Source organism: Mustela putorius, unplaced genomic scaffold, assembly GCF_011764305.1.
Source record: "Mustela putorius furo isolate JIRA1106 unplaced genomic scaffold, ASM1176430v1.1 tig00000281_pilon_pilon_pilon, whole genome shotgun sequence".
In the NCBI taxonomy this organism is placed as follows: domain Eukaryota; kingdom Metazoa; phylum Chordata; class Mammalia; order Carnivora; family Mustelidae; genus Mustela; species Mustela putorius.
In genome coordinates this window covers 16,178,057-16,200,881 of record NW_025421343.1, presented here as the reverse complement: position 1 = coordinate 16,200,881, position 22,825 = coordinate 16,178,057, and the positions used below count along the sequence as shown (strand labels likewise).

At 52.7% G+C, this 22,825-nt stretch overlaps 1 protein-coding gene across 7 annotated transcripts in view; it reads right to left on the bottom strand.

The window, feature by feature from the left end:
* Positions 1–22,825, bottom strand: part of PAX8 (paired box 8) — a 57,416-nt gene that overhangs the window by 10,078 nt on the left and 24,513 nt on the right. The window contains exons 3-9 of one of the 7 annotated variants that reach the window (XM_004742390.3): positions 15,702–15,867; positions 13,323–13,523; positions 11,912–12,000; positions 11,514–11,639; positions 11,063–11,250; positions 6,887–7,010; positions 6,215–6,421 (exon numbers count right to left, since the gene is read on the bottom strand). In XM_004742390.3, coding sequence (XP_004742447.1) covers positions 6,215–6,421; positions 6,887–7,010; positions 11,063–11,250; positions 11,514–11,639; positions 11,912–12,000; positions 13,323–13,523; positions 15,702–15,867 — 1,101 coding nt within the window. The remainder of the gene's footprint in view (positions 1–6,214; positions 6,422–6,886; positions 7,011–11,062; positions 11,251–11,513; positions 11,640–11,911; positions 12,001–13,322; positions 13,524–15,701; positions 15,868–22,825) is intronic. The other 6 variants (XM_004742386.3, XM_013051235.2, XM_045079126.1 and 3 more) reach the window with 6 other exon arrangements.

Genomic DNA, 22,825 nt, shown 5'->3' with positions numbered 1-22,825 from the left:
GGATGGCACAGGTGTGGCCTTTGGGCCACTACCTTTGACCACCCTTTTTCTGGATCCGAGGCAGACACTGCTAATCAATCGTTGTACTGTTTGCCAGGGGGCCAGAGAGGGTCTTCCTATCAGAGCTGTGAAGGACACAAAACCTACCGGTGATCCCTGACCTAGAAAGGAGATGTGGGCTGGGAGATACTCAGCGTTTACATGTGAACATGAACTAGACAACTGGTAACCCCATATCTGAGGGAGGGAAAACCCCACATTTTCAGTAAAACAGACACCCCCCTCTGTTTATAATGCCCTTGCCTCAGTGGCACTGAGGCAGCTCTGGAGACCTGTCTGATTGCCCTGGCTTTACTTCTTCCTTATACCCAGAAGTCAAGCCTTCCCGTTTTGAAGGCCCCCATCTGACTGGCTGTGTTTCTTCCGCAGCCACCATGTCCCACAGGCCCGGATGGAACTCTTCCCTCACCCAGGGATTCTTGGTAGCACATCCTGGCTTGCCCACTTCTGCCCAGGTTAGGACCCCCATGCCAGCATATGTATTAATAATGCCCATTTCACTCTCAAATGCCCAGTGTGAGTGATGAATTATTTGGTCAACCCAGTTCTTGGTGATGGTTATGGGATTTCCTCAACTCCAGCACTCTTGACATTTGGTGCCATCTTTGCGAGGGGGCTGTTCCTTGCATTGCGGGACATTCAGCAGCACCCGTGGTATCTACTCAGAAGGTGTCAGTAGCAGCAGCCCAGCACCCTCCCCCGCCCCCACCGTGTGACAACCCTAAATATCTCTAAATATTGCCCTATGTCCCCAGGGGGCAAAATCGTCCTGGGTTGAGAACCATTATGTTCGATTATGACCATTTCCCCCAAATGCCTCTGCCTCTTCCGCAAAGGGGCTGCTTCTTCTCCTAGGACTTGCATGGACACCCTGTGAGCCTGTCAACCAACTTGCCAAGGTCATTCTTTCTATATCCCTGCTTGTCCAACTTTTTTCCCCCCCAAGTTTCCCCCCCCCCTTGCCCCAGGTCCTGCATGCTTCAAACTCTCCAAGGGGTGGCCAGGAATGATGAAAGGGAAGGTACGTCCCATGGAACCTTATGAGTCGTCGATACCGGAAGGACTAACTCTTACCTTGATTTCTAGGGATTCCCTGACGACTGTTTGTGCATTCAGTAAAGATTTTTTGAGTAAGTATGATGTCCTAGGCACTTTTCTGAGTACTGGGAATACAGCAGTGAATAAGAATGCTAAATTAGCAGGGCCGCCATTAACTCAAGATGGGGCACGAGATCAGATGGACGTGTGGAGGCAAGCCTGGGGGTCAGCAGACAAGACCCAGCCTTCTGGGCCTCTGCCCTTTCTCTGGAGGGAATGGTGTGGGCACCAGAGGACCTCAGTCCTTAGTCTGCTGCTACAGCTAATTTTCCAAGTGCCCTTAGACCAGTCACCTATGTGCCCAAGCTTGTGTCTTCGTGTGCAAAGTGGGAGGAAAACAGGAAGAGTAGCCTTATGCACCTTATTACTACTGCTACAGTATGACCAGTATAACTCAGAGCCAGCATTCCATGCTACAGGTGGACACTGAGCAGGGCAATGGACACATTCTATAAATGACTACATGTCATGGGAACCATTACAGAACAAATTTGAATAAGCCATCAGTGTTTATTATCTAAAGCTATGTGAATGTTTTCATATACCACCTCCTAATTTGTTTGACTTTAGTACAATGTCCTGCTGTGGTTGATGCTGGACCAAACAGGGAAGAATCTACCCAAATTCTGCAGGTGGGTTCAGTTCACTTGACCCAGGGTCCAAACAGATGAGGGACTGGAAACCCAGGTGAGGCAAGGAAATTTCAGTATATTCAGAAGTAGAGGGAGAAATACGCAGAAGATATACCAAAGTAAAATCTGATCTCTCTTCCAAGAAGAGTGCAATACAATCAGCTATCAGACTCAGCCCCTTCAGCCCTCAGATGAAGCACCTGGCCAGGTACTGGAGCCCATGAGAGAAAGGGGTGACAAGAAGCCTGTGGGGTTGCAGGGGTACAGAGGGTAGACAGGTGCATGCAAAGGAGAGTGATGGAAAAGGGTGGTGGCTAATTCAAGCCTGATGCTTCTCTCTTTCCTCCTCCTGCTTAGAAGCCAGACTGTGGCTGAGTGACAAACCCCTTAATTGCTCTGAATTACATCTTCCTGTCTGTCTCGTGAAGAGCTAGGTTAAATAAGAGATTGCAAATTAGGTTCAGTTTACCCCTAAATTCTTTGGTAGGGGCTCCCTGGTGCACTGTGTTGAGCAGGATTCTGAGGCTGTATCTGTGTCTACCAAGACTGTGGCTGGAGGTGAGGAGGTCAGTCTTGGCTCTTAGGCCTCCTCTTTGCTGGTGCTGGCCTAGGTACTCTCCAGGCCTCTTGTGGTCCCGCATTCCCCTTTTTCCCACTCTCATCCACCCTGTCCCATCCTACTGCTTCTTGAGCTTGGAAGCTCCGTGGACCCAGCCCTGGGTCCTGGTCCCCTGAAGCCACAATTTAATTTAGCCGCAGTTGCCCTGTGGGACCCCATCCCACGAAACCAGCCCTTAGACTGCTCTTAGAAATACATTCATCAGTCTCACTCCCTTAAATTCTGAGATTTCAATCTTCACCTCTCCTCAGTCCCCATGTTTTCTCCCGGTGGGACAGAAGTTTCTGAATCAAATGCCAGAGGCATATCCCAAAGGCTTCCAGGAAACTTGGCCCTCCTGGGAAGTCTAGCAAGATTTTCTATAGGGTGGCTCTCACCCAGGCTGTGGCCCCTTTAACTTCCTTGTCAATCCCTCAAAACTCTGCTTCCGTTCCTTACATAAGTGCTTTCTTCCAGAAAGCCGCGAACCTTGCAAACTTCTCAGAAATGAAACCACAGAAACCATGAGGACATGAGTTCCAACGTGGCCTAACCATGAGCTTTAACTGACTTACTTATTTTTAAGGCTCTTCCTCATTGAGTTTTTCTGATTCGCATCTCCTCAGCACTCAAATATACTTCCAACACGGCCCTGTTTTTCAGAAGGTGATGTAGATATAGGCCCATGTTGGCTGGCTATGAAGTGGGGTTCTATAAGAAAACCCTAGCGCCCTAGAAATACTGGTAAAAGTTCTAAATATTGGTAGCATTCCTCCGAGGAATTCAGAGGGTAGAGGTGATTGCAGACAATTTTATTTGTCCACTTTGATGTCTGCCCTCTATGTGACCCCTTTTCAATTCCTTATCTTGTTCTGATAGCAAAGAAAATTTATAGCAATCCAGAAATCTCTTTGGCAGGACTAAATATAATTTCGCACAAAAGAATGGAGGCGGGTAATGGACTCTTTGATGATAAAACCAAACTCAGAGCTTTCTGATCAGCTGAGCTGGAATCAGCCCCAGGACAGGCAGGACAGGGATGGCCTTGATATCACTCTTGCAAGTGTGTGGGACCCAGACTGGGGCATCTGAAGGGAAACGACAGGAATATCAGGGGCAATCCTATTGTTCCCCAAACCCTGATGCTACTTTTTTGGCTAATTAGGGAGAAGCTGAGACCCAGAAGGACCGTCACCCTGGAAACCGCACAATCAGAGCCACTGAGCGAGGAGAGGAGAAGACCCCGGGGGGAGATGGAGATGCAGCTGGGAGGATCCTTCGGAAGCCACTCAGAGGAGGAGAGCCGGGAGGGCCACGCTGAATCTGGAAGGAAAACTCAGCTGTCCTGCCCCTTCCTCTGGTCTGCAGCACTCCCTCAGAATAATTCAGTCTGGGCTACCTTCCCTTCCTTTCAAGTTCACCTCTTTCTTCTTTGGGTCAATTTCTAGGTTCCTGGACTCTTGAGATCGTTCCTCCTAGCCTTCCTTCTCCCTGGGTCTCCTCACATCCCGATCACCACGGCTCAGCCACAGGTTACGCATTTAGGCCCATTCTTGACCAGAGGCCACAGGTGGATGGTCTTCAAGGAGCTGAGGGTCAACACCCTGGGCTCTGCATGAACACGCTGATCCTTAGCTACAGAGCTGGCCCAACTCTGTGAACCGCAGCCCTGACTTGCTTCCTGTTCTTAGCAACCTGCCTGGACCCAGTACCTCCAAGTCTGGGCACCTCTTGCTTTTCTGAGTCCCTGCCTCTGGTGCCACGTCTTCCGAGCCTTGCAGCCCCCCAATGGCTCTCGCAGGGCCATGCTCGGCACCCTGGCGTCTTCCTTACCCCATGTGGTGGATAACCTTCCCTTCCTGCCGTCGGTCTAGAGAGTCGGCATGGCCACTAGTCTAAGAACTGGCAGAGAGTGGAAGCGGCACCCGGTTTGACTGCGTGTTGACAGGAGGTGCTTGAAGCCCTCACAGGGTGACGGGAGGGGAGAAAGTTGTGGGGGGACTGTGGGGGAGCACTTTGCCCCGGGCTGTTCCAACTATACTTCATACGACTACCCGAGACCGCTTCCCATGGACACCTGCCCTTCCCTCTCCACTCCACTGGGCCTGCCAATCTCTGGGCGACTCACACAGTAACCAAAGTCCCGTTCCCCAGCATCACACGCTTCACCCACACCTCACCCCTTGCTGCCTTACTGCAGCCCTCCTGCTCCGGGCCTGCCATTCACACGAAGCGGGCAGCCTCACCCACGATCGGGCCTCTCCACCCTGCAGGGGATGGGAGTCCCTTTACTCCCTGGCTCGCCTCCCACCCTCCCTATCCCATTTTCTCTGGCTGACATCATCCCACTCAGCTCACGGATTTTTCTTCTTTAATCACTTTGGTCAAAACAAATGACCCATCTCCGCTGACTTCACCAGCTTTTGAAATTTTGAACTCTGAGTCAACGTTCGCTTCCTTGCTCCATGCCCCGAAACACTGTCTCTCAGCCCACACACTGGACTTCCTTTGTTAACCCTTTACCTCTGTGCCCACTTCTTCCAAGAGGGCCTCCCACATCAGACGGTGGGCATGCACAGAGAGTAAAAATCACAGGTGCCTGCCGGACAGAATATAGAGGCAGCTATCCGACAGGGTCTGTGGACGTGAATAAACGACCTTGTGGTCCTACTGGGCAGGCAGAGGTCTTGGTTTTCTAGTTTGGTGGTCCAAGGGCTTTCAGGGGCAGAGTTCCTGCTTCAAACAGAGTAGCTCTTCATTTGTCTGGTTTGGATACCTGGCTTCTGTAAAAGCTGTCACTTCAAGAGAGTGTTTTGAGGCCCAGAAAGTTGAAAACCACTGGCCCAGAAGGACTGCCTCACTTCTGGCTTCCTCCTTGGGTTCTAGTTCAATGCCTTGGGCCCATATCTCAAATAGTCCCATTGCTGGGGAAGCCCTTCCGATATCTGGAGATGATAATGGGTCTCTGCTCCCTTTGCTTATTCCACTCCAGGCCACCTGCCCAAGCTGGATACCCTGACTCTTTCGGCTACTGCCCAGGCCCTGGCTGGATAGGCTGATGTCCTTCTGCTGGGGAGACCCAGTTTGATTTATAACTTGGGGTGAACGCAGGTTGAGCCCTCACTCTGCCAGACACCACATGCCTATTCAGGGACCTTAACCAGGCCCTTCTCCTTCCTGGGTCTGTTTCCCATCAGTGTAAGGACAGATTTGCTGTAGATGCCCCGAAGTGCTTCCAGCTTTAAATGTTTTGAGCCAGTGAGGTTCCTGATGGAAGGTCCCTCTGTTCTCCCTTCTCTCAAGCTGGTGAGTAACTCTGCTTCAGTGTTCTCCAAGGGTGACACTGCTAAGTTGGGTATAAGAAGAGATACACTATGGAGACCCAATGGGGACAGACCTTGTTGTCTTTAGAAATTTGGTCCATTCATTGGCTACAAAAGCCAATGACTTTTTCCCCTCCAAAGTTCTTTTTTCCTTCTTTTTTATTTCTCACCCTAACCAAGCGTTCACTGCTTTATACTGCCCAGCTCCTGACCTTAACGTCCCTGCTTGTCCCTGGGGCTTTGGAGCAAGTTTCTAGAAATCAGCCAGGCACCCCTCTTCCGGGCATCGACTGCCCCTCCCGCCGCCTGATGCTGCCAGCACAGAGCTCCACATATGGGCATGTCCAAAAGTTGTGGGAAGATTTAGGGAATAGAGTGATGGCGGACAGAACTGGAGGCCAGAGAGGGGGCTGGACCCCAAAGCAGGGGACTGGTGGCCGGCCCTGAGATCCCTCCCCCGCTCCCACCCCCCGCAAGAGCTGCCCGGGACCTCCCTGTCGTACCTGAGAGGAGGGCCTGGCCCGTGAACTGCCCGTACACGGAGGCAGCATGGGGAAAGGCATTGAAGGGCGGGACCGAGGCACCGGCTGGGACCCCGGAGCCGACTTGCTGCAGATCCAAAAAGGCGGAGCTAGATAAAGAGGAAGGGGTGGAGCTAGAACTGGACACCTCGGGGGTTTCCTGCTTTATGGCGAAGGGTGAATGAGGATCTGCCGGAGGGAGGGAGACAACAAGGAGAGAGGGGTGTGAGATGATGGGGTGGGCACATGCACAAACCCAGCCATGAGATGTGGGGTTGGGGGAGAGCGGGCGGGGCGCTGGGGCAGACGGCTCCTCTCTGAGTCTGGGGGTGATGGGAGGGGCTGCGCGTGTTCCTCGGGGTGAGTGGGGGCTGGGGAGACAGAAGCTCTGCCTCCGTGCTGTGCCTCTGAGGTGCGGAAGGACTGTGTGTGCCCCCTCCCCTCCCCCACTGCAGTGGGGGAGCGCGGAGGAGGCGGTGGGCCACCGGGAGGCCGGACCCTCTGTACCCACCCGGAGGCCCAGCCGGCACAGCCCACCTCTCCTCAGCAGGCCCAGGACGCTAGCCACCTCCGCCTCAGGGCCGTCCACGCTCTGCCTTCCAGCCCCTCTGCGCAGCTGGGCCCACGTGGCCCAAGACATTCCAGGCATCGTACCTGCCACCACCGGGTAGGTCTGGTGAGTCGAGAGGTTGCGCCCCAAGGGTGTGTTGGAAGGGGTCAGGGTGGCCTTGCCGTCGTCCAGGGCGGCGCTGTTGAGCAAGGGCAGCGGGTAGAGACCCTGGGGAACAAAGAGAAGTCAGCGTGTGGGGGTCCCCTGGCCTCAGTCCTCGCCTGATCTGCGCAGAAAGGCTCCTTTCCTTTCTTCCTTCTTTGCACTCCAGCTGGACTCCACTTAGCCTGTTAATGGGTTCTTGGGTTTCTTATTCTCCCACTGGACTGGCAACCCCACTGTTCTCCCAATCCCCGGCTCCCAGCTTCTGCTAGTGCAGCCCCAGGATTCAAAGCCACCTGGTGGCTCCACGGCTTGGCTGACCCCACAGGGTCTGGACCCTCAGAGAACAGGCTGTAGGGCAGGAGCCGTCTCTCTGTGGCGGGTTTCAGAGTGCTTCACCCATTCATTGGTTTAAGCCTCTCCAGATGGGAAACACAGCCGCGGAGGCCACGAAACCTGGTAGGTTCCCCTATGGGGCAGAGGCAGGATGGAAACCTAGAGGTCTGGCTCTCCCGTCCATGCTCCCCAACCTTGCGCTCAACTGGATGACGTCATAACCACAGCCGTTTGCCAAGGGCGCACATTAGAGCTTTGCCCACATTAACCTGTCCGCTGACCCCCACAGCCCTGTGACATGAGCAGGCAATACTGTGTCTGTTTTATAGGTGGAGAGCCTGAAGCCCAGAGGCAAGTCCCCAGGCAAGAGTGACACAGGTGCTAGGCTGCCGCAGGTGCTCTTCCTTCAGGGAAGCAGCAGATATAACACCCCCACCCCCAACAGGTGGCTGTCTTCTTCCTCTCCTCTATATCCAAGTCAATTTAATTTGCTGCTTCTGCTGGAAGGTGATCCTTGGGGTTAATTTTGCTTAAACAAAATAAAACAAACAAAATCCTCTTTATTAAGTACCTGTGGGGTTTTCTTTCTCCCTTGTTCAGTTATAGGCTAGTGTGCACTACCCCTCACTGTCACTCCCTCCCTCGAGGGGGACAGGATAGCACACACAAGCACACACCTGTCCTCTGCTTGTGGGTCACACACGTCACAAACACACTCTGTGTGCAATGGTAAAAGCAACGAACGCTCCGTGGTTACATAATGGGTTCACTTCTAACGATTTCTATGGAGCTGGGTTCTCCAAAGGGCCACGGCATTTTTCAGGTTGCCTGCCAGGCACTTCTGGAAGCTGCAGGCATTTCTAGAGGCCACAAGGGCACCATTGTCATATGGCTGTGATTACTGACTGAATGGTTCTCTGGTTCCATGGTTTTCTGAGGCGGGCCTGCTTCGAGGTAGGGGGAAGCTGCTTAGAGTCAGGCTTAATGAAATTGAGCAAAATACCTAATTTCTAGAGAGTGTAAGAAAAGTTTAAAATGCCTTATGGTTGTGTTGATTTGATAACAAATACAAACTCAAAATCCCTAGCTTTCTCAAATCCAGACAGTTCAGTGGGGAAATAAAATGTCCCCCAGTTCCCCCCAAAGTCCCCAGTCATCCCAGTGATGGCCGGATTTCTTCCTGGGATTGAACTTGAATCCGGGTGCACAGGGACATAATGCTCTAGCACATGGGCCAGCTTGAGGCCTGGGTCTGCCATGATCAGCCACTCATCCCTTTAACAGGGAAAATTGAATCTGCGTCACCAGGCGGATGTAAGGACTATATGAGATTTTTTAATACATACATTAAATGCTTAGCACAGAATGCCCAGGACATTGCTCTAAAAGGTATTATTATTTCTGAATTCTGTGCAGAGTCATAAGCTGCAAAGTTCTCGGTGGCTGTCATAATATTCACATTTGGCTGATGTGTTCTTGTTGCCCTCGTGAAAGAGAGGACAAAGAACTGTTCCTCACTGTGACTCCTGGCTGTGCCTAGTGGTGAAACAGCAACCAGAACCAGGAGTGAGGCCACGTGGTGTTTCCGCTGAATGCTTTCCTCCTTGTCGATCTGATAGGGAAGATGGCTGTGCCTTCCCCCCCAATCCTGAGGTCGAGTGTGAGGACCTATGCTTCTCACTCTCAGCTCCCCAGGCCAGAGGGCCTACCTGGGGCCAGGTGAGAGTGCGCAGTGTCCTTGGATGACAAAGTCCGAGTCACCAAGGACAGGAGAGGCAGGGGCTCAGACACAGGGAGCCCTCGGCACAGGCTGGGCGCTCCCTGCCCCTTACCACCCAACCGGGTGAATGAATGAGTGAGCAGATTGACTGAGGGAGGAATGAATCGTGGATGGACACTGCCGAGCGTCCACTTTCTTATCTATAGGACAAGAGGTTGGAGCAGTTCCATGGTTTTCAAACTCTCTTTCTCTAGCCTTCGAGTGAGAACTGATGTGGAAGCACTGTATCTAAAACAGGGAGCCGGCAGGCCAGTCAGAAGGAAACCAAGGCTGGCAGACCTGAGCTCCACAACCGATCACTCCCCCAGGCTCTGTCTACCCCCCAGCCCTGGGTTATCGCCACACAAATGGAAAGACTGGGCTCCGTGGTCCCCAAGGTCCCTGTGGCTCCACGACTCTCTAAGACCCTGATTCCCTATGTGCATGGGCCAGCTTGATGCTGGTCTTGGTCTCCCTGTCATCATCAGGCAGGGCCCTCTGGGGGCTTAGCCATAGAGCCAGGAGGTGGCTTTGGGACCCAGCGGGTGCCCAGTGTCTAGGCAGCAGGATTTCTGCAGGAAAGCTGGTGCTTGCACACAGAGTGGGCTCCCTGTGAGGGAGCCCAGAGCTGCACGTCCCTTGGGGAGCTGTGTGCTGACTCTCAGATGAGCACTCGGGCCCTCTCCCCAGGTCTGCTGACGGCCAACTTTCTCTGCACCCCCTCGTGGTGGCCACAGCCCAGGCTGATAAAAATCGCTGACGCAGATTGCCTAGCCAGCTGCGATGCTGGCGTGGGCCCAGCAGCCCAGACGGTCACTGGCCGTGGTTCAGCCCCTTATTGGCCTCGTCCGCATTGTCCTGCTCAGACTTTCAAGGCGTAAGGCTTGCCTCACTGCCGGATCAAATGACAGCATGAGCAAAGTGGGGTGAGCGGACCCACCCTAAGGGAATTCCTCAGCTGGCTGACCTGGGGAGGGGACATGGGAGTGGGGACGGGAGCCGCTGCTACTGTGGACAGATACACATGAACAGAGGGGCCGGTGGTCCTAGAAGTTCTGTCAGAGCTCTGGAGTCTCTGCTGGCCTCGGGAGGGAGACCAGGGACGTCTCTGTTAGCTTTTCCCAGAAGTGGACCCACTGTAAACCATTTTACCTGTCCTGAGCACTAGACATCAAAACTCCCCCGCAACCTGCAATTTATTGTTCTGGATTTCTCAGCTCACTCACTAATACCGGTTTACTGAGTATCTCTTTTAAGAGGGGCACCACGTTGGTGCTGGAGATTAAAATAAAAAGAAAAAAATGCTTCTAGATGCTGCCTTGCCTTAGGAAACCCACTGTCTATACCTCTGCCCCCTGGGCAATTAGAGTAGGCCGTGAGAAGTTACTGGGGTGGCGTGCTGGTTGGATAGAAGCACGGACCAGGGAGACATGGAGCATGGCTGTGGGGCAGGGCTCGAATCGTGGGTAAGGGGTGCTTGAGCTGACTCGTGATGACAGCCAAGCAGTACTTTTCCAGGCAGGAAGGTGGAAGGCAAGGCGCTCCGTGGGGCGGGCATGCTGTGTGCCAGGGCAGAGAGGTGTGAACAGGAAGGACCTGCTTGGGAGCGTGAATAAAGCAGATCTTATGGTGTGCAGGTGTGAGTGGCCGGGGGTACGCTGGCGGTGCTCGTCAAGGTCATGGTGTAGGGCTTTGAGCTGCCGCTTCAGAGCTGTAGGACCTGACTGCTCTGGGAAAGCCGCAGAGGACAGAGGGAAGGCGAGGCCAGGGTGTGTCGCTCTTTGGGAAAGGGCAGAGCTCAGAGGCTAAGAGTGAGGGAAGCTGAGGGGGCTGGGGGCAGAAGGAGGAAGGTACCAGCATCTAGTAAAATAAAGGCTGACTTGCAAGGCGCCACAGGAAGCACGCACCCTGGGCCCACTGGTGCAACTTCTGGTTGATCGGGTGGCAAGCAGCAAGCAGCCTAGGAGTCTTCCCGAGACCGTGCTATTGGGCGGCCCCTGCCTGCCACTGCACCATCACTCACCTGGCTGCTCACCTGCTCGCCTTTGGTGTGGCTGGGGGAGGCATAGGCCTCCGGGTAGTGCTGCCGCTCAAAGGGGCACTCGAGCGGCTCCAGGTGGTGCTGGCTGAAGGCGTCCGTGCGCAGGTGCTTGCGGGGCCCACTGCTGCTGCTCTGGGAGTCGATGCTCAGCCGGCAGCTGTCCTGGTCACCTGGCATCCCCAGGCAGGGAGAAAGCATTCAGGGGACCCACCTACCCATGCCCCAGGCGGGACTGGAGGGGCAGACTCTGGGCTGCAGAGGGACGGGGAGGACCCGGCTCCAGGCTGGGGGACTGTGGCCAACTTAGGGGCAGGCCATGTGCTGTAGGTGGGAGTCACCAGCCTCTGCAAAGTCCGGAGCTACCAGTCCCCTTGGAGCCTGAGCAGACCACCCTCCTGCACCCCAAGCTGCCCTCTGGTTCCCTGACACTCACTGTCGTCTATTTTCCTCTTGCTGTCGCTGCCCGGCTGAGCGATCCCCAGGAGCCCGTTGATGGAGTAGGTGGAGCCCAGAGAGTCTGACTGGGGTGACTCTGGGGGGGTTACAGCCGAGCTGGGGACTGCAGTGGGATGAGAGGGAGAGGGTTAGCACATGGAGGGGGGACACCCCTCAGAGTCCCTTGTGGGAGGGGTTCTTGGAATGAAGGCTGCCTGAAATGTTGCTGCCCCTAAGTGTGTCAGCGCATCTTTCCCAGGACCCAGCGAAGCTTTGTCCTTGCAGAAGGGCTCAGTCCACGCCAGTGGGTTTGTCTGTGTGGGCGTGTGTGTGACTATGTGTTTGCACATGGGTGTTTGCATGCAAGGTTGAGCGTGCCAGCACATCAGCACTCACTCAGCGTATGTCCTGGGCTCAGGGACTTGGTGGCCACGCAGCTGTCCATGGGGAGGTTGAACGGTTGCTGCACTTTGGTCCGGATGATTCTGTAAGGAAGACCAGAAAGGCCATTAGAGAGAAGAGGAGGAAACAGGACTCACGAGGCCTGGGATCCCGTGCCTTTCTGAGTTTTTTTGGGTAACTTAGAGGTGCCTCAAGGACAACCTGTCTAAAACCAACCCCCTGACCTCACTCCTCACACCTGGTCCTTCCCAGTGTTCCTGTTTCATGATCAGTTCCACTGGAAACTCAAGATAGAAAGATCGGTGGGGCCTCACCTCTGCCTCCCTCCCTCCTCTATCAAAGCCATCATGAAGTTCTTGGGTTTGACCTTCTAAACCTCTCCAGCTTTGACTCCTCTCTGCATGTCACAGTCAGCAACTTCATTCAGGCCATTCAGGGATCCCTCACTGGCCCATCCCTACCTGCTCTTGACTTTTTCTGATCTGTTCTCCCTATTGTACCCGGAGTGGACATTTTGAAATGCAACTCAGCCTCCTGCTGACAGTCTGTCCCGTTTCTTACAGATCACAGGCAAGAATATGTGACATGGCCACCAGCCTCTAAAAGGCAGTCTTTGCTGATATTTCCACCTCAGCTTACCTTGTGCTCCCCTTCTGTCTGCTGGCTTCCTTTCAGCTTCTTGTCTAAGATCTGTGAGCCACAGGGCCTTTGCGTGTGTTGTTTCAGAGCATCTTTGGCTTCCCTTTTTACTTAGTTAACTCTTACTCATTGTTTCTTTCTCAGGGACATCGTTTTTTTCCTTCCTAAACCAAGCACCCCATGCTAGCTCATGTACCTCATGTTCCTCTCCCTAGGAGGACTGAGAGCTGCATTTTTACAATTGTGTGTGGCGGCACTCAGTACTTGATAGCATCTGTCTTCTCACTAGACTATAAGCTCCACAAGGACAAGGATTGTGTGTTCCCGGGGCCTAGCACATAATGAGTGAATTACGTATATGGGAATGAATGAGTGAGTAAATGATTGATTGAGGCTATGAGTGAATAATTGAATGACCAAACAATTGAGTGAATGCTTGAATGAGGGCCAGGTTAGGGGTCGTGTGGCCCAGGAAAGGGTCACTTCAGGATTCTTTTATCGAATGGAAGAGGATATAGCGTGTGAAGAAGGAAACTGGCAAAATACAACTAGGGGTGGGGTGGGGTGGGGTGGGGTGGGGACAGGAGTGTCGCAGAGCAGTGGGGAGGTGTGAATCCTGCTCTGTAGCACCTAGGGTGCTTCCTGCTTAGCTTTTCAGCAGGAGGACCCAAGCCAGCCCTCCTTTGGGTCTCTATCATGATTTCCCCAAAGCCCAGGTGCCCTGACTCTTCCACTCCCCCCAACCCGGTGGCTGTGTCCCTCTTACCTATTGATGGAGCTGACACTGGGCACAGTGTCATTGTCACAGACACCCTCCGCCAGGAGCCGGTCTCGGATCTCCCAGGCAAACATGGTGGGGTTCTGCCGCTTGTAGTCTCCAATCTTCTCCACCACCTTGGGGGTGGCCACCTTGGGCTTGGAGCCCCCTATCACTCCAGGCCGGATGCTGCCAGTCTCGTAGTACCTACTCCAATAGAGAACCCCAAAGAATTACCCAATAAGCAGGTGGTGTCTCCGGGCTGGGACTTAGCCAGAGACTCTTGTTCCTCCCCAAGGCTTCTGGGGGTAAGATGTACCCCCAGGGCTGGGCTCAGATACTTAATGTTCCTGGCACTGTCTGTTTCCCTTGCATGAGTAGGTTTATGCTGCTGCCAAACCAGAGCCCCCAGCTCAAGACTTCGCCCTGGACACCTGGCTTCTCCCTTTTTCCCTCCTGCCAGTATCCTGCATCTGAGTTCCCACAAGAGCCTCCTATGGCATATAGTCTCCCTTTAAGAAAGGAAGTTTTGCTGCGTATGTCTGTGCGTCCATAAAAGTTCACAGTAGTGGGTTTCTCTATGCAGCTTTCCGGGGTTAAAGCTTGACTCACCGTTCTTGGCCATCCTGGCTTTATGCCTCCCCAGGAGGCCAGCTTGGATTGTTGGGCCCTCGGCTCTGTCTTACCTTTGCTCCCCTACCTTCTCCCCCCGCCGTCCCCACCACCACCCTGGTTGGCCACTGGCTTTCTACCAGATTACATAGTTCAGGTGGAAGCTGTTCTTCCCGGACTCTGGAATGCCGGCCTGGCCTGGATCCCCAACCACGTCCAGCCCCTCAAGCCAAGCCTGCTCTCTCAGGCTGCCCACTTTTCCTCTCCTTTGAGCCCCAGACAGCTGCTTTGGTAGATTCGTAACTTAGGTCAGGATAACTTTCCCCTCTTTGTGGTGGAAACTCTCTGGTCTCTTCTGTCAGAGAATAAAGCTTGGTTTTTTAAAACTCTGCTTGTCCACCATAGCCATTCCAGACTCATCTCTTGAGGGCACTGCAGTCCATCCTAGGAGCCCCTCTCCTGACCCGAGGCAGAGGGGGTGGGACAGTGCCCTTGTCCTTGGCAACTTCAGTCAGGAAGCCAGAGCTCTCCACAGTTCAGCTACAGTCAGGTCCCTTTGGCTCTTTAAACCAGGACTGTTGCTGAATCTACCTATGAGCTGGGTGAGGGAGACAAGTACACTGAGCTGCTGCAAAGCCTCAAGTCCCCCAGGGAAGGGGCACTTTGGGAGTGGCTCTCCAGGCTATGCTCTGTCAGCCCAGAAGCAGGGCTTTGCTGCTCCTGGTCCCTCCTGAAACTTTGGGCCGGTGGTCCTCAACTCTGGGTATTGAAAACTGGAATCCCTTGAAGGAGCCTTAACACTATACAAACCTTTGGGCCTGTTCTCCTAAAGTTCTGCTTTAATAACGAGTGTGGGCTTGGGCCTAGACACACATGCCTATTTTTTAACTAGGTTTCCCCAGGAGACTCCCTCGTGCAGCCCTGGTGATGAACCACTGCTCTGGCATGAGTGTTCTTTTCTTTTCTTTTTTTTTTTTTTTTTTAAGATTTTATTTATTTGTCAGAGAGAGAGAGAGAGAGAGCGCAAGCACAGGCAGAGAGAGTGGCAGGCAGAGGCAGAGGGAGAAGCAGGCTCCCTGCGGAGCAAGGAGCCCGATGTAGGACTCGATCCCAGGACGCTGGGATCATGACCTGAGCCGAAGGCAGCTGCTTAACCAACTGAGCCACCCAGGCGTCCCTGGCATGAGTGTTCTTAACTGGTCCCTGGTCATCCCCTAAAAATCACAACACCCAGGTCTGGCTCCTGGAGAAGATGCTGTGATTTATATGTCGGTATGGACCAGGCTTAGGGCTGTGCAGCTCATCAAGGAACCCTGGTGCTCCTTTGCAGGTGCTCTGGGACTTAAGAGTTTAAGAAGCACACTCAAATATCCCTCATGCAGGGAGTGAGACCGCAGGAGCCACCTCTCCTCCTGTGTGTCCCCTCCCTGGCTGCTCCATTTCCCTTGGTCTCAGCCAGGGTGGGGCTGGGGTGCTTTGGGGAAGCATCTCCAGCTTTAGGAGTGGGGAGGCCCCTAAAAATGAGAGATGGGGCACAGGAGAAAGGGGGAGGGAGAAATGAAAGGAAGGAGAAATGGACAAAGAAAGAAGCAAGGACAGGAAAATTACAGAAGAGCAGTGGGTGGGGAGGCACCACCGGGAGGGAAGCTGGACGTGGGAGCTGACCTAGTGCGCCCAGAGGAAGGGGCGTGGTCGCAAGGTGGACCTCCCAAGGCAAACCCTGCGCGGAAGGTGGCTCGTGGTGAATTTCGTGCTTATGATGAATTTCGTGCTTACCTGCCGAGGATTTTGCTGACACAGCCATGGCTGACTCGGAGCTGGCGGGAGATGTCACAGGGCCGCACGCCCTGGTGGGCCAGGTCCACGATGCGTTGACGCACCACTTCCGGCAGGGGTCGGCCGTTCACAAAGGCTCCTCCCAGCTGGTTCAGCCCTCCGTGGCCTAAGAAGACAGTAGTCCCAGGAACAGCTGTCAAGGCCAGGCAGGGCAGGGCGGTGGGAATTAGCCCTTGCGTGTGGGTGCTGTGCGCACGTGCAAACTCCCACCAATCAGGCCCTCCAGTGCTCCTGCTGACATCTCCTCTCTCCCGTTGCAGGGGGAGGCTAGTTCCCGTTGGGAAGGGTGGTGTATGATGCAGGAGGGACACACGCCATCTGGGGACCTATTGGGCCTACTCAGTCTCCTCTCAGACCCTCAGCCCTTCACTCTGAATAAACCACCCCCCCCTTCTTCCCTCTTTCTGAGAAGTATCTAAAGATTGGAGATGCGGGGTCTTCCTACTCTGATGCTGAGCTGTGTGATGCTGGAGAACGTCCCCTCTCCTCTCTGGCTCCCCTTTCTTTATCTGTAAAATGAGGGCATAGACTAAATCAGTGGTCTTTACGTTTGTCTTTGTCTTTTTTCTTTTTAACACAGAGCCAGATTTTATCAGCACAAGTGCATCAAGAAACAGGAATGAATAAAAGCAGAGATTCTCTGGTTGAGCTGGGGCAGAGCGGCCCAGGCCTCATCTGTGGGCTCCCGGACCTAGTGATCCTATGGCTTCTTCTCCCTCTAATGGGCCAGAGAGCTGCAAGGCTGGACAGAGATCTCCACAGCACGTGTTCGTGGGGACTCCAGGGTCATGACATGCCGGGCTGCAGGCCATGATGCAGAATGTGGATGTGTGTGCGTGTTTCCTTAGCTGTCTTGCTAACTTGCCTTCGGCCCCAGCCTTTGTGTCATTCTGAGCCCATCTACCTAGTCAAGCACATATGTATTGAGCGCCTACCGTGTTCTGGGCACTGTACCAGGCCCTGCAGGTGCCTAGGTGAGTAAGGCAGATGCCATCTCTGCTCTTTTTTCATGGCGTTTACTAAAGTGAGGGCCCAGACCAACAAACAGCCAATCACCAGACCACGTGACCACTGCTGAGCCCAGGACCAGGCAGGGAGTTATGGGAACTACTGGAGGGGACCAAGCCCGGGCTTAGGGGACTCGAGAAGGGTTCCTGGAGAAGTCTACACTATAACTGAAGGTAAAGAGGTATTCGTCAAGGGAAGGAGAGAGGGAGAAAACTGTTCCAGGCAGTGCGAACAGCATGTGCAAAGGCTTAGAGTCAAGAAGGTGCTTGTCTGTTAGATTTACCAAACTTCTCAACTCTTGAAAATGCCAAGACCCACACTGGGCTCATTCTGGGGCTGAGATCACCCTTTTGCTGATGAAGACTGGGGGTTGGAGAGTGTGAGTGACCTGCTTTCCATGACTTACGTAATTCAGCGTATATGAGGAGCGCCCAGGCTCTACCCAAGGATTAAGGCTCCCTTCAGTTCTTGGGTTGAGCCCTGTCCTATGGCCAGAACCAACCCTGGCAGCTTGGCATTGGTCCTGCAGTCTGTGCTGAAGGTGCCATGATCTGGGCATAAAGGATATCATTTCACGCCAGGGGATGACTTGGTGATCTGGCTGGGATGGTAGAGCTCAGGGGTAGGAGTCAGGGAGAGCAGGCAGGCGAAGAGGAAGAGCCCACCCCAAGCCTTCTGTGTGAGCCCGTTAAGGACTATTTATGGGGAAGGGTGGGAAGTGCCTCCACTGGGCACACAGTACCCATTACCACCCACTGACTTAGCACATTCAGAACTGCCTTGCAATGTCTCCTCGGGGGCCCAAGCTGGCTTCAGCAGAACAGTCAATTTCTCTTAAATGAAAAAAGAAAGAGGCTATAAGTCTCTGGCCTGGGCACTAAGTCAGGAGGAACAGGCCTGCTGGCCAAATACCCAGCAGGAGGGACAAAGCGATCCATTTCCCCGGTAGAGGGAATTGGGTGAGCTTGGACACAATTTTCCACTGTACCCATACTAGGCAGCTTGTCCCAAAGAGTGCTTTTCCACCACGGCTGGGAGGACATCCCAGATAGCCCACTTTTGAACCCCTTTCACTGACTTCTGATGGCCATACGCCGTCCTTGGACAATGGCTTAGTGCTTTGACCCACACTCCATCCCCGTGGTCTTTTGGCTCATTGGGTGCAGACACTGAACACAAGGGGGCGCCAGACAGCCACCCAAACGCACACAAGACTTTGAGACAGTCCAGCTTTGTCCTCATTTTCCAGAACTTAGGCTTCTACCTCATCCACAAGGCTCAGGTGTTTGTCCTAGGACTGCTCTGTCTGGAAGCAAGGTTTCCTACACGTGGAGTTCTTCACCAGTAGAAATGTAACAGGTTTAAAAAACCAAGTGCCTTAAAAACAAAACAAAACAAAACAAAAAACAAAAAACAAACAAAAAAACCCACAAAAATAAAAACCCCCAAAAACCAAACCAAACAAAAAACCCCGTCTGTTTTTCTATTGAAGGAGCTATGTGGACTATTGTCCTAAATCTTCCTGAAGGACTTATCAGGATCCTTAGATCCTCAGGAGCCCTCCTTGAAAGCTTATTTATTAGATCATCTAACATCAGAGTGAAGAGGAAGTTGTTCTCATACTTCTGGTCCTTAAATTATAAATTCTCAAGTGCTTTCTCTTATTTTACTGACTTTTGAATGACTTTGTGTTGCTGTACAAAGAGCACTGGGCCAGATTCCTACACAGACTCTGCCTGTTTTAATTTTTTTTTTTTTTAAGATTTTATTTATTTATTTGACAGACAGAGATCACAAGTAGGCAGAGAGGCAGGCAGAGAGAGAGAGAGGAGGAAGCAGGCTCCCTGCTGAGCAGAGAGCCCGATGTGGGGCTCGATCCCAGGACCCTGGGATCATGACCTGAGCCGAAGGCAGAGGCTTTAACCCACTGAGCCACCCAGGCGCCCCTGCCTGTTTTAATTTTATCGTTTGAGAAAGTAGCTTTCTTTTTTCCCAGCTTTACTGTTCTCATCCATTGAATGGGACTTCGTGCTGTGTCTGCTGTTGACCTATAACAACAGTTATTAGAAGATGGGGGAACGAGGATGTAGGAGTGTTTGGTTTGCTGAAAATCTTGATTTTGTGCAAAATTTTTCTAATTTTTAATATTTACATGGTTGAATGTTGTGACCCCAAGCTCGGCCTTAGGGCTGGAACAGCGGTTCTCAAATTTGCGCATGCATCAGAATCACTTGGGGGGCTCGTTAAATCACAGGTTGATGAACCCGATGCCCTGAGTGTCTGAATTAGCAGTTCTGGGATGGAACCAAGTATTTGTTTCTAAGAAGTTCCCAGATACTGCTTGTCTGGGGCCACACGTTGCAAACCACTGGTTTAGGCTGGGCGATGGCTTGTAAAGAAAATCAAGAGAGGAACTAAATACTTGTACAGCTACCACCTTGTCCCCACCAGCTTCAAAGAATAATAATTCATACTGTTAGTATATCATAGTTTTCACTTCTTCATGTACGAGGTGCCTACCATGAAGGTGGAAACTATCTTGAAAAGGTCAAGAAATTGGCCCTCAAGAAACTTCAAATCTTTGGGAGACGCAATCACATATATTGGGAATCACTGTGTTAAGGGAGAAGTTTCTGGAAGAGGTTAAGTTCAGGTGCTAGGTGAGGCCATAAGTGGTCAGTTGGAGGTTGCTGGGAGGGATGACTAGGAGATAACCAGGTAAAGAAGTTTCCACAGGAAAATAAATCCCTGCAGGGGATTTAATAAATCCCTGAGGTCTTGATGCTCTGAAGACATTGGAAGACCTTTACTGTGGTGTAGGACAGGCGGAGTCTGGAAAGAGCCTGCTGGTGGAAGATGGAGATGGCCACTATGGTTTGAGGTTTTGAGCTGAGTCTTTGTAATGGAAGGACATTTGTCCTTCCTGTGTCCGGTGTGGGGGAGTGGGCTCCTTTGGGTGAGTCACCACCAACTGCCCAGAGGTGGGTGCAGACTTCCTTCCTGCCCTGGGAAGGGCTGGGCCACCCACTGTGCTGACCACCTTTCCATGACGCTGTGGACGGGGTGGGCTTTGAGGCCGGAAGCCAGGAATGAGTGGGAGCCCCTGGTTGGGCTGGGGGGAAGGTGTGAACCAGAAAGGGGTTTGAATGTTCCTAAGCAAGGGCCCTTTGCGTGGTCTGGAGCATCGTGGGTGGGGAGGGGTGGGTAAGGAAGAGGAAGATAAGCCTGTCCAGCTGGACACCAGCAGGTTCTAAGTGTGAAGGCCCTCAGACACAGGGTTGCCAACCTTCCCGGGACCAGAGAGGACTGTTCTATAGTGAGGGGTCTGGATGCCTGCAAAGCCTGATGTCCAGCAAGGTATACTTTGGAGAAATGACCATTTAGGGAAGCATTAGGGCTTTCTTTGGTCATTTCTTTACCCCTTATAGAGCTCTGAGGAGCAGGAACGGTGGAAGGAAAAGAGAGAGGCTCATCATGCAAAACTCCTGTTACAGGCACCAATCCCACATCCTTAAGGCCCACACAGAACTTTCCTGGGCCCCCCATAGTCCTTCTTACAAGTCGTCATCATAGTATCGATTACAGTGATCAGTCTCTGTTTCTTCTCCTCAAGTGCAGAGGCCCTATCTTTGCCCACCCAGCACCTACCACAAAAGTCTAATGCTTCCGTGTGCACATGCAACAGAAAAATGCTTTTCCCATGTGAGGGGCGGGTGGGCGGCCATTGTGATGGTTACTGCGCAGACTCCCTGCCGTGGGATCCCTAAATGGCGGACTCTACAACCGTCCCCTTTCTTTCTGTCCGGTTCCTCACGCCTCTGCCCAGTTCCAGAGTGACACTGATTCAATGGGTTGTTTTTGGAAAATTTCCCCTTAACTACCTGGGGGTTTTTGCTTTAGTTCCAAAGGGAGTCAAGGGGGCAGGCGGTGGCTGCTTTGGGATGTCCTTTAGACTCCTAGGTGCCTGCTCGCCTTCCACAAGGGAATGGCCTTGCTGATGCAGAGCAGGCTGTTCCCCAGCTCCCTCGCTTGCAGGCCCGTGGTATCCCACGGCAACTTTCCAGCGGCTCTCGTTGGCCCGGCGCCTTTCTGGAATAAAGGCCAGGGCCTGTGCCTCTTTCCGTTCTTAGAGAAGATGTTCCAGGACCACGGAAAACCTCGTTCCAACCTCTCGGTCCATCTGCCATTGCAAGTGCGCACCGTGGATGGTGCAGGCATCCCGCATCCGTGCGTCTCGCTCTAACACAAAAGACGCGGGCGCGGAGAAGCAGGTTTCCGCATCGGGCTTCAGCCTGCTGCATGGCCTTGGCATCTGTGCCTTGCACTTTGCCCCCCACCCCCACCCCCCAGGCTAACTAACTGGAGTGGCAGAGTCAGGGGCTGGCTAAAGCTGTGGGTTATACTTCATTTCACGTTAACCCCTCACCCTTCTACCTGTTCTGGAACGCTACTCCATACATGATCCTATTCCTTTTATGTTGTTTACGTCTCCCTTTCTACACCGTCTTTCCCCTGGACCTACAAGGAAATTCATCTATGCTGCTTCCTCACCCCCACCCCCTCCCCCCAATATTCTCCTCCTGACCATAAACTTTTTTCTTAGTATTGTTTTTGAACAGAGATCTCTCAAGAAGTAGTCCTACTTGCTGTTCCTATTTCTTTCCTTTCCCTCCTGGTTGCTCTGCTGCTTACCCTGCAGTGGGCCTCAGGCTGAGTGGGTACTCAGACACTCGGTACTGGATGGAAGGGGGTGGTGCTGGTACTAAGTTCTCCTCCTTGAGGGTGGTTCTGTGATGTGCTGTCTCCTGGCTCCTCAGACCTTCAGACCTGCTATTGTTTCTCCCTACTGGGATTCTCCTTTCCTATTGTTCTATGATATGGGTATTTTTTTTTAAAGATCTTTATTTATTTATTTATTTATTTGACAGACAGAGATCACAAGTAGGCAGAGAAGCAGGCAGAGAGAGAGAGAGAGAGAGGAGGAAGCAGGCTTCCTGCGGAGCAGAGAGCCTGACTCGGGGCTTGATCCCAGGAACCCGGGACCATGACCTGAGCTGAAGGCAGAAGCTTTAACCCACTGAGCCACCCAGGCGCCCCAATATGTGTGTATTTTTCAGGCTTCTCTCAAACTCCAGGGCTCTGCCCACTCTAGACAGTCATCCTTGGTGATCACCCCCACTCCTGCCATTTTACCTACTACCGATGCCCTGGTGGTCCTGCGGGCTTCCCCGGGACCTCCAGAGCGTTCCCCCTTCTCCTACGTTCAGTTTCCTATTGGAAATCTCCTGTTGGGTCACAAAGAAGCTTCTCACTAGTGTCATCTTGGTTGGGAGCAAAAGGAGCTGCTGCACAAGCAGAGGACCTACCCTTTGGCATCACCTCGTGCCCCCTTCACCACTCCGCCCTGCACCCTCGTGGGCCTTCTGCGTGACCCCAGAGCCAGCAACGCGTCCTTCTCCCTTGGGGCTTTTGCATGTGCTGTTCCCTCTGCCTGAACTGTTGTCTTCCCCTCTTTATTTTTTCCCCCATTACACAGAATTTTTTTAAATTAACATATAATGTATTATTTGTTTCAGGGGTACAGGTCTGTGATTCATCAGTCTCACACAACTCACAGCGCTCGCTGTAGCACATACGCTCCCCAGTGGCTATCCCTCAGCCACCCCATTCCTCCCCAGCCTCTCTACTCCTGCAACCCTCAGTTTGTTTCCTGAGATTAAGGGTCTCTTATGGTTTGTCTCCCTCTCCGGTTTTGTCCGTTCCATTTTTCCTTTCTTCTCACCATGATCTTCTGCCTTCTTTCTCAATTCCACATATGAGCATGATTGTATGATAATTTTCTTTCTCTGATTGACTTATTTCATTGTCTTCCCCTCTTAGCTCATTAACTCGGACTTGTCCCTTACAGTTTAGTGCAAAGCCACTTGGGCCAGGTGGCTTTGCTATCTCCTACGGAGAAGGTTAGGGCCTGTGTTTAGATGTTCTCCACCAACTTACCTTTCCTTTCCTGCCTGGTATTCATTCAAATTTAAATTTTACACTCATTGGCATGATTA